The sequence below is a fragment of the Primulina eburnea genome, chromosome 12 (genome assembly GCF_022965805.1).
Source record: "Primulina eburnea isolate SZY01 chromosome 12, ASM2296580v1, whole genome shotgun sequence".
Classification (NCBI taxonomy): Eukaryota; Viridiplantae; Streptophyta; class Magnoliopsida; order Lamiales; family Gesneriaceae; genus Primulina; species Primulina eburnea.
This window is the reverse complement of record NC_133112.1, coordinates 3424026-3440435: the sequence shown is the minus strand read 5'-3', so window position 1 is coordinate 3440435 and position 16410 is coordinate 3424026. Positions and strand designations below refer to the sequence as shown.

The following is a 16410-nucleotide window of genomic DNA, read 5'->3' as shown; positions in this document are numbered from 1 at the left end:
CGAGGGGCCTAAATATATTTAATTCAAAATAGCACAATCTCGATCTAGTTTATACTTTGCATAAATCACAAAGGATTTGGTCAGGTCAAAAATTTGTGTGTGACGGTCTCACGGGTCGTATTTTGTATGCTAAGAGTATTACTTTTTATTGTAAATATCAATAGGGTTGACCCGTCTTACAGATAAAAATTCGTGAGATCGTCTCACAAGAGACCTATTCTTCAGTCAGACTTCTATATGCATAATCCAAAATATTTTACATATCTTAATCTCAAATTTTGCTTCTATTTTGAATCAGTTTAATTCAAATCAAGAAAATGGTACCAACTGATTTTGATGATTCAAAAGGGATTACGACAAATTTTAAGAAGATGGTCCCATGTAAATTTTTCTTGACAAACTTGCCTGTCTTAAAATAAAATCTCAGCTTTCACTTTTATTGTTAAAAACAAGATAAACATACTTGTAAATAAGAGTTTTCCTTCAACATAACGTGTCAGAAAAATAGGCCAACCCACCCACGACTATTACAAGATCAAGAAACCATTGCAATGATACCGACCACAATCGTCATGGACTCATGGCATCTCCAACTACAGATATTTTAAAAGATCTTTCCAAACCCTTTTAAGAAATAAATTAGAATAAAGATTTCACAATGAATTATCAATTTACTTATAAAGAAACTGGTAGACTACTCAAGAAAGCTAATGTATATGGAGAAGTAGACTTTCCAAATTGGGAACACCATCAAGGAAGCTTCTGAAGAATATTTTTTTATTGGTGGGGTTAATCTGATTAAGTCTGTTCTAAGTTTCAGGAGGGGATCATTTTCACCATCCGAGGGAGTCGAAAGCGTATGGTTGGTAGTCCAGAAAAGTGTGAGGTTGAACTTGGTTGGCTCCTTTTTTCCCACCTGAAAATGGAATGACATGCCATCCGTTTGCACCGCACTTTTCGCCGGGTGTGAGATCAAATCCTCGGCACTTTCAGCATCTGTTGAATGGAGATGTAGATGTTATAGTCAAGGAATATGAAATGATACTCTATTTTCTATTAAATTAAAATTAAATAGTAAAGAAAGTTATTTGGACAAATGCAGAACGAGACTCAGTATCGATCCTGAAACATACCTTTCAACTGGATATCTTCAATTTCTTTGGTATTGATTCCAAAGGCCCATCGAGTAGAACTTCCATTGTCGATTGAGACGTGTTGTTCTGCTCTCACCTTTCGTATCTTTGTCCACATGGATTCTAGGAATATCAGACTCGACCCATCCGGTTTCAGCGCTATTATTCATCCAACAGCTATAGTTGACAGAGAAGGTAACAAACTCTAAACGTCTATGACTATCCCTATCACAAACAGCACCTTCCCCAATATAATCAGCCTCCTTATTCAAGTTTCCAGGAATTACAGAAAATATAGAGACAAACGAGTCCGGCTTTCCACTCTTTCTTTGTGTTGCATCCACGACATGCACAACCTGGAAACCAAAAGAACTCTTGTACTGTTGATTGTGCATCGAATTTTTAGCCAATTCTTTGGACCGCATTGATATTAAAGGACAATCAGTTGCTCACGTTTACTGCTCTATGGGTAAATGGAAGAACAAGGCCCCCCCACGCAGCAACAAGAGAGATAGCAAGGAGAATGCACGTCGTGAAGATGAGAGGAACTTTTGCTCCTAGACAGAAAAAAAGAGGCAATGGGCCTAGTTAAAAAGTCATTACGAGCTCATCATGTAAAATTTCAATCGTTCTCGTCACCGTAAAATCAGTAACATAAATGTCACGATTAAAATCACTGCAGCAGCAAGCTAAAAAAGGTACCAGTACTACAATCACCTGATATGTGGATGTAAGATAGTAGATATACCATGGTCAAACACACAATAAAAATAGCAATTACTATATCTCCGACCCATTCTGAAGTAGCACCGAGATTTCTGTGAACCATAATGCAAACCATAATTTCTTGTAAAGTTTAATTAGGCATGAACACATAATGCCAGGAAAGAAAGTTGAGAGTGATGGAGAACGGTGATGATTTATCAGGCATTTGGTTGTCCAAAACACTAAACTGAATATTCAATCGAATTGTTTTTATCCATCAAAGAAAAAGAAAAGTGGAAGAAGAAAAACTCTTCATTGGATAATGTTCCTCAGTTTTTGTAAGTGGTTTGAACCATACCTAATAAACCGAACCATTGTTCCAATTATATTGGTTGTCAACAATCATGCCAGAAGAGAGTAATAATGGCACAAACAAACCAATAAGCAAGGTCAGAGTTTTAAGTCGCCGCGGCAATCTTGCAGGGGATAATGTTGCTTCGAGCAAACCATCTACATATTCCAGATCAGTACTACACATATTAGGCTGAGATTCTGGACTGTACTTACAAGCGAATGCGGGTGAAACTAACCAAACAAGAGCTATATAAAAAGAACCAACTTTATAGTAATTCCCAACTGCAAATAGAACGAGCCACTGCGATAAACCGGCTTTAAAAAGCCATCTTTCAGCATCCAACTCAGTCAAAGTAGCTTGCAATTCACTAGATAGTTTTTTGCCTTTGTCTCAGAAAATGTTTTAATCAAATAAGATTTAAGGACGGTATATCCCACATGTTGACATCTAAAAGCCCCAAGAAGTGCAGGTGCAGCAAACAAACCAATAACCAGCCATGGACTTGAAAGACATCGCACTGGTGAGATATTAGCGTAAGAATGAATGCCACAGCAACGGAAAAACTTACCGAGCATATCCACATAAGTATGATACTGAAACACGATAGAATCAACGACATAGCATAGTGGCAAATCTTGTTGGTCTCACGTGCGGAATTTGAGATAATAAAAGTCGAAAATAAAGAATAAACTGGACACCGAGATTTACGTGGAAAACCCCTAAAAATTATTAGGGTAAAAACCACGGGCAAGATGAAAAGAATTTCCACTATAATATTTTACTCTCTTAATACAGGAGAACAAAACACCTCACAAATATTATAGAACTAAGCACTCAAATGCTTATAAGATGAGAGAAAACTCGAAGAAGGGATGATTTCAGAATGAAGGGGGGAGCTCTATTTATAGAGCCCCTGACCGTGTGAACACGCGTTAAAAACGCGTTATCTGAATTTCCAGGAAATATCCGATGCATTGCATAGCCACACGTTTTTTTTCATTTAATGGTCCCCCCATCAATTTCTGCCGACATTTCTCCCACTTGGAGATTTGATTGAGAATCAAACACATCTCCACATATCCTTTCAATCTTGCCATTCTCTGCTGCTTACGTTTCTGCTAGACCACTTGAAGATCTACACCACTCAAACTTATCAGTGTTCACTGGCTTGGTTAAAAAATCAGCTATGTTGTCCTTCGTATGGATTTTCTGCATATCCACGCTTCCTTCTTCTACTACTTCCCTAACAAAGTGAAATTGGACTCCAATGTGTTTAGTCCTGGAATGAAAGGCTGGATTCCTTGCGATGTGCAAGGCACTCTGACTGTCACAAAACAAAGAAACATTTTCTTGTTTGTGCCCGATCTCCTCCAATAACCTTTTAGTCCATATTGCCTCCTTGCAAGCTTGAGTAGCTGCCATGTATTCTGCCTCTGTTGTAGATAACGCCACAACTGTCTGCAGTTTTGAAACCCAGCTTACTGCTCCTCCTACAACGTAAACACATAACCAGTAGTAGATTTCCTCTTATCAGGATCACCTGCATAATCTGAATCGACATAGCCCCTGAGTGTAAAATCCGATCCTCCATAACATAATGCAGCATTCGAGGTACCCTTAATATATCTAAGGATCCTCTTAACAGTGCTCCAATGCTCTCGTCCAGGATTCGCCATATACCGACTAACTGCTCCCACTGCTTGAGCAATGTCCGGTCTTGTACAGATCATAGCGAACATCAAACTTCCCACTGCTGATGCATACGGTACTCGAGACATCTCCATCCTCTCTGCTTCACTGCTAGGACACATCTCGGAGGATAACTTGAAGTTAACAGGAAGAGGGGTTGAAATTGGCTTACTATCTTGCATGTTGAAGCGTTGCAAGACTTTCTTCAAATAATTTTTCTGGGAAAGCCAAATCTTTCTGTTACTTCTGTCTCGATGAACTTGCATCCCTAGAATCTTGTTTGCTGGTCCCAAGTCCTTCATATCAAATTCCCTAGCCAACTGTGCCTTCAATCCTTGGACCTGATCTTTGTTGGGGCCTGCTACCAACATGTCGTCCACATACAACAACAAAATGATATAATCATCACCAGACCTCTTGAAATACGTACAAGGGTCTGCATTCAGTCTGTTGTATCCAAGGCTCATGATATAGGAATCAAATCTCTTGTACCAACATCTCGGCGCCTGTTTGAGACCGTACATAGATTTCTTCAACCTGCAAACCAAGTTCTCTTTGCCTTTTTCCGCAAAATCTTCTGGCTGGAGCATATAGATTTCTTCTTCAAGATCTCTATGAAGAAACGCTGTTTTCACATCTAGCTGTTCTAGATGCAGGTCAAACACCGCACACAATGCCAACACCACTCTGACTGTTGTAAGCCGAACCACAGGAGAAAATATCTCATTGAAGTCAATAACTTCTTTCTGAGCATACCCTTTTACCACCAATCTAGCACGATACCGCTCCACTTGGTTATTGCCATCTCGCTTGATCTTATAGACCCATCTGTTGCCGATAGCTTTCCTCCCTCGTGGTAGTGTAACAAGATCCCAAGTTTTATTCATGTCTAATGCCTCCAACTCTTCTTGCATTGATATCATCCACAAAGATACATCCGAGCTTTGAGTAGCCTCGTGGAAACTCGATGGCTCACCATCCTCTGATAATAGACAATATGCAATGTTGCTTTCAGTGACATAATCTGAAAGCCAACCTGGTGGTCTTCTGTCTCGAGTTGACTGCCTCACATTGGAAACTTCAGACTCAACATGTTCTTGTTCTTCGTGCTCTGGTAGTGCTTCACAAGAAACTTGACCTTCGTCTGTCTTATTCTCCACCTGAAATATAGTAGTTTCTGAATTCAGTGTGCCTTTGTCTCCCTTTACTTTATCTTCCTCGAAGATAACATCCCTGCTGATGACAAGCTTGTGAACAGTAGGATCCCACAAGCGAAACCCCTTTACTCCATCAGCATAACCCAAGAAGATACATTTTCTGGATTTCGAATCCAACTTTGATCTTTCTTGCTCATTGTACAGAACGTACACCGGACTTCCAAATGTATGCAAATGAGAATAATCTGTCGGCTTCCCGGTCCACATCTCCATCGGAGTCTTCAGATCAATCGCCACTGAAGGAGAACGATTGATAATATAACAAGCGGTTTTGACTGCTTCTGCCCAAAATGACTTTTCCAGACCTGCAGTCCTCAACATAGCTCTTGTTCTGTCCAACAAGGTCCTGTTCATCCGCTCTGCCACTCCATTCTGTTGAGGTGTGTAAGCCGCTGTGAACTGTCTCTTGATGCCCTCATGTTGACAATATGCATCAAACTCGTCACTGGTATATTCTCCTCCATTGTCAGTCCTCAGACACTTGATTTTCTTTTCAGTATCAAGTTCAACCCGCGCTTTGAAATCTTTGAAGATCTGGAAAACATCTGATTTCTTCTTGATTGGATACACCCAACATCTCCTAGAGAAATCATCAATGAACGAGACAAAGTATCTCGCTCCTCCTAGGGATACAACCGGTGCTTGCCAAACATCCGAATGAATCAGCTCCAATATGCTTTTGCTCCTGGCAGTAGAAGTGCCAAACTTTAATCTGTGTTTTTTACTGGTAACACAGTGCTCACAAAAGGGTAGTGACACTTTTGTAAGTCCCGGCAGCAGCTTTTTTCGTTCTGAGAGAATTTTCAACCCCCGTTCTGACATATGCCCGAGCTTTCTATGCCATAACACTGTTAATTCTTCTCCTGAACCAATTGATGCAACAACTAGTTCTGCCTCTTTGTGTGTTTCCCCCAAAAGTACATACAGATTTGCAGCAACCTTTTCCGCCTTCATAACCACAAGCGCGCCTTTCACAATTTTCATGATCCCGTTCTCGATCCGAGTTTTACACCCGATGTCATCCAATTGCCCCAAGGACAAAAGATTTTTCGTCAGTCCTTTCACATGTCGTACCTCCTGTATGGTGCGAATGGTGCCATCAAACATTTTAATTTTGACAGTATCGACCCTAGCGATTTCCAAGGCATGATCATTTCCCATGAATACAGATCCTCCTGAGACTGGTTCATAATGGTCAAACCATTCTCTCCGAGACGTCATGTGCCACGTCGCTCCTGAATCCATAATCCATGTGTCACAAAATTTATGCATGCCTTCTGCAACAGTTGCTGCTTCGCTGAATAATATTTCACCACTGCCTGAAGTACTGGTCACATTTCCTTCATCCGTAATCTCCACCGGTCTATCTCCAATAGCCGCCAAGCAATTCTCATTTCTTAAAACTGCTTGTATCTTTATTTTCCACAACATAAAATTGCTTCCGTTGAATTTTGCTATCTCGTACCTTCCCGCCATTATGTCTACAACAATTTTAGTAGACCGGACAAAATAATCCCGCCTTAAATAAAAAATCTCAAAAAATCTTTTCTGATGTGGAAGATCAGTCTAGGCTGCAACCACAGAGCATACTCAGAATTTTAAGAAATTTTAAACCAAGGCTCTGATACCACTTGTTGGTCCCACGTGCGGAATTTGAGATAATAAAAGTCGAAAATAAAGAATAAACTGGACACCGAGATTTACGTGGAAAACCCCTAAAAATTATTAGGGTAAAAACCACGGGCAAGATGAAAAGAATTTCCACTATAATATTTTGTGGTGTACAACTCACTCACTGTGTTTCCAAAGAGAACACACACTCTCTTAATACAGGAGAACAAAACACCTCACAAATATTATAGAACTAAGCACTCAAATGCTTATAAGATGAGAGAAAACTCGAAGAAGGGATGATTTCAGAATGAAGGGGGGAGTTCTATTTATAAAGCCCCTGACCGTGTGAACACGCGTTAAAAACGCGTTATCTGAATTTCCAGGAAATATCCGATGCATTGCATAGCCACACGTTTTTTTTCATTTAATGGTCCCCCCATCAATTTCTGCCGACAAATCTTTGGCGAAATGTGATCATATGTTCCCTGAGATCAGGGTTCAATACTCATTAGGTTATAATACATGGAAACAAGACTGAGTAGAAAATATCTTACTCCCTCCATCCCTTTCTGAAAGTGTTATCTGCTTTGGAGAGAGATTTATATAAGAGTTGAAAAATTGCAAAGTTTTATGTGTTTATATATTTTTATATTTTGCCCTTAAAAGCTGTAGTCATGTGGTGGAGGTGTCACATTGATAATTCAAGAACTGAGTGTTCTTTAGGAGAGAAAATTCTCATTTAAGGAACAACAGCTACCAACATCCAGAAAATGAACCAGAACATTTAAACTGGGACAGAGGTAATGGATATATAAATATGGCAAGAGAATTAGAGATACCAAGATGTCAAAATCTATAGCTTTCTGCTTGTAAGATTCTATATCTGATTCCAACTTATTGCCCATAGGAAGGCTGGCAGAGGCACCAGCATGGAGCAAGAAAGCGAGAACATTTTCTCCAAGATGTTGAAGAGAATCAGGTTTCAACAATTTTAATTTGTCATTCTGCATTAACAGGTAAAGAATTTAGTGCACTCTCATTGCGAAAAATGAAGTAATTTGGTAAGTGTAAGAAATGGAAGTACATGAGTTGTTTGTCGGAATTTTTCTCAAATATCCTATTTCTGTACAACTATAAATAATACGTGGAAGCGATCGAGCATTACCTTCGGTCATAGAGTAATTTGTAAGTTTTCTTATTTTCTTCTGGTTGAAGTCTTTTAAGCACGTTTTTTTTTATGAGGTGTGTGCTTAAGAACTCAATCACGGCTATTTATAAGTATATCATACAATCAATGAGTGATTGCGGGAGCCTTATTGCCAAAAAAAGCACGCGCGTCTCAATTTTCTAAAGTTGAGGCGTTGCATGTACTAGTTTTCAAAATTGTAAGCCATAGTCGTCGTCATTTTCTATACGGTTATTCTTCTGATATGAATTGATATGTGCCACTTTTGCTTGCATGGTTCACTTAATTCCTCTATTTATATTACTTTCGTATGCTACACAGTTGTATTATCCGCCTAAGCAAAATCAAGCCTTGAAAGAATTCAGTGCACTCTCATTGTATTATTATTGTTCAAAAAAGTAAAAGGAAGGTTTAAGATTTGATATGTTGATTTATTTTAAACAGTAAAACTAATCGAAATCTATATATTTGAAATTCATCGGTATAATCACCACTTAAAAATTTAAAAATAAAAAAAATTAGTGAAGTATGGTAGATAGAAGCACAAATTTGATGGACAGAGAGTGATGCATTGTATGGATCGAATGCGATGATGAGATTAAATATGGTAGACACAAATATTAAATACTTATACATAATAAAAATACAAAAAGATGGGAATTGTTACTTACGGAAAATAAATTTATCTATTTTATAATAATAAATAATATTTTTAAAATGAAATTTAATTTTTTTTATAAGCGACAAAAATATGTAAGTATCTGACAAATTCAAAGTCTTGTAAAATTGTGTTTTTTTATTTGGGTTTAATTGCAAGGGTGAGAGGCCATTCAATTAAGCTCCGCCGTCGCCTGCCTCCTGTCGAAGGAACCGTCGCGAGTTCAATTTCTTTGGTGATTCATCATAGAATTGACCGCTGAATATAAAATTGTCCGTATATATATGTGTATTCAGATTCTATTATGGAGATTAATGTATGCATTGGTATTGCAGAATGGAAAACGGTAAAGACGGAGGCGGACTGCTACCGATTATCCAAATATATGCAGATTTTATGACTGGGTTCAATTCAACACATGCTATGTTAATTACTACTTCAACTGTTTCTTGGTGAGATCAAATTGGATTCAAATATTTAGCTTCTGTACCTGTTCAATTCAGGGTGACAAAATTTGAAGAGCTGGGGACTTTAGGAAGCAAATTGCTTGTTTCCTTTCAGCAAGCACTTGGTGAGTTTTCCAACTTTTTAGGGCTTCGATGGGATTCTCCCTGTTTCAGGAAGCACAATTGTCATTTTTGAAAAATTTCGATTTAGAGAGCCAATGGCAAAGCTCTAGCTGCAAGATTATTAGGCTCGCTCTTTTCTTGCACAGGTTTTTTACGACGGCCTCCAGTCGAAAAGACATCTACATTGTTCGAGAGCATTATTAAAGCTCATGGGACAAAAAGGTTTTTATCCTACGTTGAAGCAGGATGCAAGAACATTCATGACAATGTGCAAAATGTGAGCAAGTGTAAGTGTACTTCGAATTTCAGCTTGTCCTTCAAAGTTGGAGGCAACACATTCTTTTATGCATTATTTATATATGGAGATCTTGTACTTCTATTTTGCCTTATGCTGCATCTTACTGGGTGTTTGGCAAATCTCTTTTTAAAAATATGTTACCTCTTACGGGAATTGCATTCTTACTTTGGCACTCACTTTTATTCCCTGCAACCAGGCATATAAAACGAGACAATTTTTGATAAAGAAGTCATAGCTTAACTAAACACTTAATTTATCTGGGCTCTTTTTAAATGATTTTTTAAAAAAAAAAATTAAAACTGAACTAGTTTTAATGTTTACTTATAGCAGTAGAGAAGCACTTTTTTATTTTAAAGTAGAATTTGAAACAGAAGCCTCAGAGCTATATCTTTTGGCTTCTGGAAAATTAATTTTTAAGCCCTTCTTAAAACAATTTCTCCATCCAAACTTCACTTCTATTAGAAAAAGTATTTTTTTAAAAAAGGCCCTTCTCTATCCAAATGCACCCATAATTATGTTTGACAATGCATTATGGATATCATTCTAAAGGTTTGTAGGATTAACCGAAGTACAAGATAATGGAGCATTGTTTTTTTAGTTTTCCACGGGGGATAGAGTTACTGTGCAAGGAAAAGGATCCAGCATTTGTGGGGCAAGGAATTAAGAAAATCTTTCTTTGATGGTTAAAGCAAGGACCAAATTTGTTGCAGTTGTTTCTCAACAATTTTGCCTTGCAATCCCTATCTCTGGATTATGTTCCTTTTAGTTCCAGTAGGGCAATTCTTGTCTTCTTGTATAGCACTAATGGTTTCTCTCCATTCTCATGGATGTCTGTGCAGAAGTGCATACGTGTCATCTAGGGCTTCAGGACCATATAAGCAAAGGTGAAATTCTTTCTAGTTTATTTTTTACTCTAGTTCTTACCCGATGCGTTTCTTTCTAATTTATTTTACTGGTTCAACTATTTGATTTTCACACCAAAGCTAACTGCTTGAAATTTATTTGCAGCCGGAAGTATCGTCAGTGAACTTGAACGCCTGTTAGATGATGCAGCATCCATAGTGCAAACTACAGGGGAGCAAGATGAAGATGTCAACTCTATCGTAGATTCCTTCACTGTTTTCAGCAGCATGGTGAAACCTCTCTCTCTCACACAGACACACATGACATGAACTTGCGAAACTGACCTATCCATCAGTCAATGAAAAGAAATAAGAACTGATTAAATAAGAAGTTATTTTATCAACAAATGCATATCCCTGTGTCATCTTTTCTACTTTACTTTTTTGACATTGGAATTTCTGTTCTGTCTAACCCCTTTTTTGAATGTACTTTTGAACTGCCATCATGTTGTAAGCTATATGATACAAGGTGAAGTATGACTTGTGAGCTTATATTAATCAGGAGGAAGTTTCATCATCAGATATTTCAAAACCCGAAGTTACTGATTTTGCATCCATGATGGCTATCATTTACAGTATGGTGAAACAAGACTACACAATGCAGGTAATTATCACTTACTTTGCAGTCAATCAATTATCTTTTTATGTGTGAAAAGAAGATGATTACGATGAATATGAAATCATAGTTATGTCCTCATTGATATGTAGGATCGGATCGTGACCTCTCTGAGCCTCAAGTCATCACCATCGGAACTGGAGACCTATTGTCTGATGTGGTCATTGCGACCCTTTATAGACGACGATATAATGCAACAATCTTGGAGTCTTGTTCCCTGGGCCTCTGGCCCGAGTAAATGACATTTCGTTAACTTAATCCTCATTTCTTCCCTCTAATATTTTGTTTAATGTCCTGTTGATGTGGAAATATCAACAGGTTTTAGGTTGACTGAAATATTGTTTTATGTTTTCCCCTTTCATTTGTAGAATTTTTGGTTCATCGATGTCGTCTCTTTACTAGTGTTGGTCGAGGAGTTTTGACAAATTCATAGCTAGAATGCAATTCTTAGATTCAAATATGATACAATAGCTTTTCTTAAAAATGTTGTGTGGCTAACAGAAGGTCTGTACACGCGCTCGGATCGGAGCAATTCCAATGGCCGAACTTTTCTGGGGTTGTTTCCAACCATTCAACCAACTTTACTAATTTTCGAAAATACTCTCTAATTATTAAGATTTTTTTTATGAAATTAAATAAAATCAATCAGACCAAATTATGCACACAAAAAACCAAAATTTTTGGATCACCGATCGGGCTTAAACGATAAGTTATTAGGTGAGGAAATTACTCTCATTTACTAGGTAATACATTTTCTACGGTATTTCTTAAAAACGTTTTTGGTCATTTTTCAGAAATATCTAGGTAAAATCTAAATATATTTTTTTTGAGCTGGTGATAATAGAGAAAATTTACAATTTTATTATATATATACATTTGTTGGTATTACAACCGAAGCATAAATTAACATAAGATGACCATATTATTTATGGACATAAGCTTGTCCATTTAACTAAGTTTGGAAAGAAAACATAGGATTAAATCTTTGGAGACTTAGTGAGTTTGGAATAATGGTTATTTTGTAATAATATAAGGTAGCAAATAAAGATAATGATGAAATGAATGTCATGTCTGAATTTTTCAAATTCGTAACGTCCAGTTCGTTTTTTTGAATTTTTGGTAATGCCATTCAGATTAAGCAATGCTCATACAATACATATGGATATGATTTATCTATTCTTCGACAAATTCATTGTAATATTCATCAATGAAATCTTGATATTTTCAAAAAGCCAAGATGAACATGCTCAACACCTCTGATTGGTTCTCCAAACTTTGAAAGACCATGAACTGTATGATAAATTCATTAAGCGTGAATTTTGGTTAGAAAATGTGGCATTTATCGGACACTTTATTTCTAAGAAAGAATTAGAATTAGATCCTGCAAAGATAGATGTCATATTTCGCTGGAAACAACCAAGAAACATCATAGAAATGAGAAGTTTTCTTGACGTAACATGTTATTAAAAAAGATTCATTAAAGATTTCGCAAAAATATTGTAGCCTTTACACACTTAACTCGCAAATACAGCCATTTCTTGTGGAATGATGAGAGTAAAATAAGCTTTTGCAATTAAAAGAAATGCTTATCACTAAACTAGTACTAGCTTTGCCAGATAAAACAAAAGGTTTCGTAGTTTAAACAGATGCATCAAAGAATGTTTTGGATGTCTATTAATGTAGAATGACAAAGTCATTGCATAAACATCCAGAAAATTAAAGAGCCGCAGATTAAATTATTTCACTCATGATCTGAAATTGGGTACAATAGTGTTTTCGTGAGGCAAAAAATAAAATAAAAATGGATTGGATTTCTAAAAGATTAGACTGTTCCATCCTTTACCTTTTAGATAAAGCTAATGTGGTATCTGATGCCTTGAATAGAAAAATCAGGATGGCTTGTCTGGAAAGAAAATGAGGAGAAACTACACCAAGGACATTGGTACATGTCCATTCAAATGGGCACTTGGCCGGACTAAGAATCGAACCCGATTACATACTAGAATTAAGCAAAATCACAGCATGGACCAAGAAATTTCAAAACTCTGTAATGCAAAGCTCGATATTGATTTTGTTACCAATTCTCAAGGATTACTCTTCTATCATGATTGAATTTGTGTGTCTAGCTCAATGAAAAATGAAATAATGGAAGAAGCACATCGATCTATGTTCATCGTTCATCCAGGAAGATATAAGATATACAAAGATCTAAAAAACAATTTTGGTGGAAAGGCAAGAAACGAGATATCGCTGATTTCGTATCGCAATGCCTATCGTATCGAATGGTGAAAGCTAAACATCAAATACCGAAAGGTCTTTTGAAAACACTCGTATACCGGAATGGAAATGAAATCAGATAACTATGAAGTTTGTGATTGTGTTGCCACCACTCCCCGGAGGCTTTAATAGCATATAGATAATCGTGGATCGCTTAACCAAATCCGCACACTTTATATCTATATGTGGGGCTCTTAACTCCTAATCGTTATTACAATATAATTTGATTATAGTTAATTAATTATAGCAGAAAACGAGTAAAAATTTTCTTTACTATGAGCTCAAAATGTGATAACTATAATTATAATACTAAAATAGTATATAATAAAATCTCTTCTAAATACATCACAACATAAAATAAGCCCACACATGACTGAAGCCAACTACATACAAACAATTCATATCCCTGGGACATGCTACACTGGGATAGACCAATCAACCTCAACTCAGATGTGACTCTCTCCAAAAGTATCATCTCCGATCTCTTTATAGCTTGGAGTACCTATCATTTTTCACACAAAGACAATAACAGTCCTCCTTGGGTTGAGGTAATGCTACGTATAGAACAACCATAATAAATACAACATGTATCTACACAATGATATATGATATGCAATGCATTCATGTCGTAGAGATATCAGATCAAATATCCATCCACTGAACATGTATCGAAACCAATCGAATCGCTATCAAATCAATACTTGAGCTGGCACACCGGTCTCGGTCAAATATAAGAGAATATCGGTATGATAGCGTCGGCGAAACACCATTAAATCTCAACCAATCGGGCCACGATGTTGCCCTATTCAAGACACACATAAGAAATTAATTTGCAACCATATCATGAAAATTTTTCTCATCATTTTTTGTATTAATTACAATATTTCCCTTAAAATTGAATGGACTGTCTTTAAATTTAATTCACTATTTTTTTTAAAAAAAAACGAAACTTAGATATACTAGTTTGAAATTTAATAAAAAAAAAACGAAACTTAGATATACTAGTTTAAAATTTAATAGACTATTTCAACTTTAAGTCCCGATTGCGATTATATTATGAGTTCGTTTACGACTCATAATTTATAGAATTAATGTAAATCAGATAACGGTGTCTCACATCATAAGTCACAAATATGGAGCGTAAAAGTTCATCGAGCTCTATCAAAAAGAAATTATAGGATTACATGGTATCCCACTTCCATAGTATCAGATAAAGATCCAAAATTTACATAAAGATTTTGGAAAAAAACTTAGGAATGAATTGGGACAAAACTAAGTTTCGACACATCCACAAACATGAAACATATGGCCAATCCGAGCTAACATTTCAAATATTGGAAGACATGTTTTGTGCATGTATTGAACAACATGTCTTGAACTCGAAAAATGAGTCTAATGAACAATAGGTCAAAGACCAAAAAGTGCATGGATTATTTGTATGTTTATAAAACATTGGTTATTGTTTTGTCTGTCTCGTGTTCTTTAGTAGGTTGTTAAGGAAATAGATAAAAGAATTAATTACATATACCTCATTTCAAATTTATCATAATCACACAAAAAAATCAATTAACTTAAAAACTTACATATATTTCCTCTTAAATTTATGTCAGTCTTATATTTACATCTTTTAACTTTAAAAATTAAATATATCTCTCCTGAAATATATGTCAACTTTACAATTACCCTCAAATATATTAGTGTTCAAGAAATGAGTTGAATTTATTTTTATTTTTAATATATTTAAGTGAAAAGTTAAACAATTTTTTTTAAAAAAAAAAGCAAAAAAACAAATTATAAATATATTTTGGTTTGATTTTATCAATTTTTTAGTTTTAAAACACATCGAATAAAATATAATAGTTTGAGTTTCCAAAATAAAAATTTATATTATGGATTAATTTTACTTTTTGTAACTTGTTTTAAATTATTATTTAAATGTCTATACTTTTTAATATTATATGATGAACAAGAAGTAGTAACCATTAGTGTATGTTATTCTTAATGTTTTGACATTTCATAGCATTCATGACATGATATTTCTTGATTGATATTAATTAAGACATGACATCCATATGCATAATTATTATTTATTTGCTGCCTTATATTATTACAAACCAATCCAAACTCATTTAAGTCCCCAAATATTTAACTTTATGTTTTCTTTCGACTATTGTAATTTCTAGACACATGAACTTAAGAATTTTTAGACATATTGTGCAATCACGCAGGTGTGGGTCCGGACTCATGACGTGACAAAATTGTATCACAGACGGTCACCGACAACAAACACCGGATAGTGTTACGGTCATGAGAGTCATCTTTTGAACCTGTAAGACAAAGTGCTACATGACTGGAGCCATCTCTTGAATCTGTAGGAGATATCTCTAGATTCTCGTCACTGGTAGATCGAGGGGTCAGGCCACGACGAGAACGTCTCGTTCTGAAGGACATGTGATTGTGATACCTCTTGTCCCACATGTTAAAAATTAAAGATTTAAAATGATCTACAATGAACTTCAAAAACAACTTGAGTTAATCATTTTCGTAAAACGAAGACGAATACGAAATAATGTTATAAGGACTCATTGTGCAATCACGCAAGCATGGACCCCGATCCGTGACGTAACAACCAACTTTTGTCTATAAATAAGATGATCACGTTATGAATTTATGCTTCCGCTATGATATCATTGAATATAAATATATTAAATATAAATATAAATTTTCTGTATACCACCTAACAAAAAAAGTACTTAGATTTTACCTACAATACTTTTGAAAAAAGACCAAAAACCTTTTTAGGAAATACTATAGAAATTGTGATACCTAGTAAAAGAAAAATTAAAAATATCCTAAGTCGGGAGCCACAAAAATATAATCCCACCAAAAACTGAAAAAACAGAAAGTTCAGAAAGATTGTGTGAATTATCCTCCCAAACGTGAAAATAGAAGGAGCTCTCTTGAAACTTCAGAAAAATTGCAATGCGATTTCATTAATCAGTGCCATTTTTTTACATGACAACGCGTTACATGGGAAAATAACAAAACGATCTGAAACATATGGAATAAACTGTTCTCCACTTTCCTAGCACGGGTGATGATCCCTGTTTTCATCGTAGGCGGAAAGGGAAACCACGCAAAGAAATCCCACTAAAACGAAAATGAAATGCAGGGAAATCGCTAGTTCACGG

At 35.9% G+C, this 16410-nt stretch overlaps 1 protein-coding gene and 1 pseudogene across 6 annotated transcripts; one reads left to right on the top strand and one right to left on the bottom strand.

Moving 5' to 3' along the window:
* Positions 1-675: 675 nt before the first annotated feature.
* On the bottom strand, positions 676-2877 carry LOC140807380 (uncharacterized; annotated as a pseudogene).
* A 4296-nt stretch (positions 2878-7173) lies between these two features.
* Positions 7174-11346, top strand: LOC140807381 (uncharacterized). 6 transcript variants are annotated; one of them, XM_073164207.1, is made up of 9 exons: positions 7174-7513; positions 7625-7692; positions 8893-8961; positions 9061-9128; positions 9273-9413; positions 10267-10308; positions 10433-10557; positions 10829-10930; positions 11035-11346. In XM_073164207.1, exons 2-9 carry the CDS (start codon positions 7643-7645, stop codon positions 11182-11184), a joined length of 747 nt encoding a protein of 248 aa, XP_073020308.1. In that variant the 5' UTR covers positions 7174-7513; positions 7625-7642; the 3' UTR covers positions 11185-11346. The 6 variants fall into 6 exon arrangements, with proteins under 6 accessions (XP_073020308.1, XP_073020307.1, XP_073020312.1 ...); XM_073164206.1 differs by having other exon boundaries at positions 7621-7692; XM_073164211.1 differs by lacking the exons at positions 7174-7513; positions 7625-7692 and adding an exon at positions 7744-8778 and having other exon boundaries at positions 11035-11344.
* Positions 11347-16410: the final 5064 nt, after the last annotated feature.

What these genes read in the sequence shown, in the direction of transcription:
- LOC140807381 (XM_073164207.1), top strand. Translation starts at nt 7,643, where the DNA reads ATGGAGCAAGAAAGCGAGAACATTTTCTCCAAGATGTTGAAGAGAATC. An exon ending in TATGCAGATTTTATGACTGG is followed by an intron (nt 8,962 to 9,060) that starts GTTCAATTCAAC and finishes TGTTCAATTCAG; the next exon opens with GGTGACAAAATTTGAAGAGC. An exon ending in TCAGGACCATATAAGCAAAG is followed by an intron (nt 10,309 to 10,432) that starts GTGAAATTCTTT and finishes ATTTATTTGCAG; the next exon opens with CCGGAAGTATCGTCAGTGAA.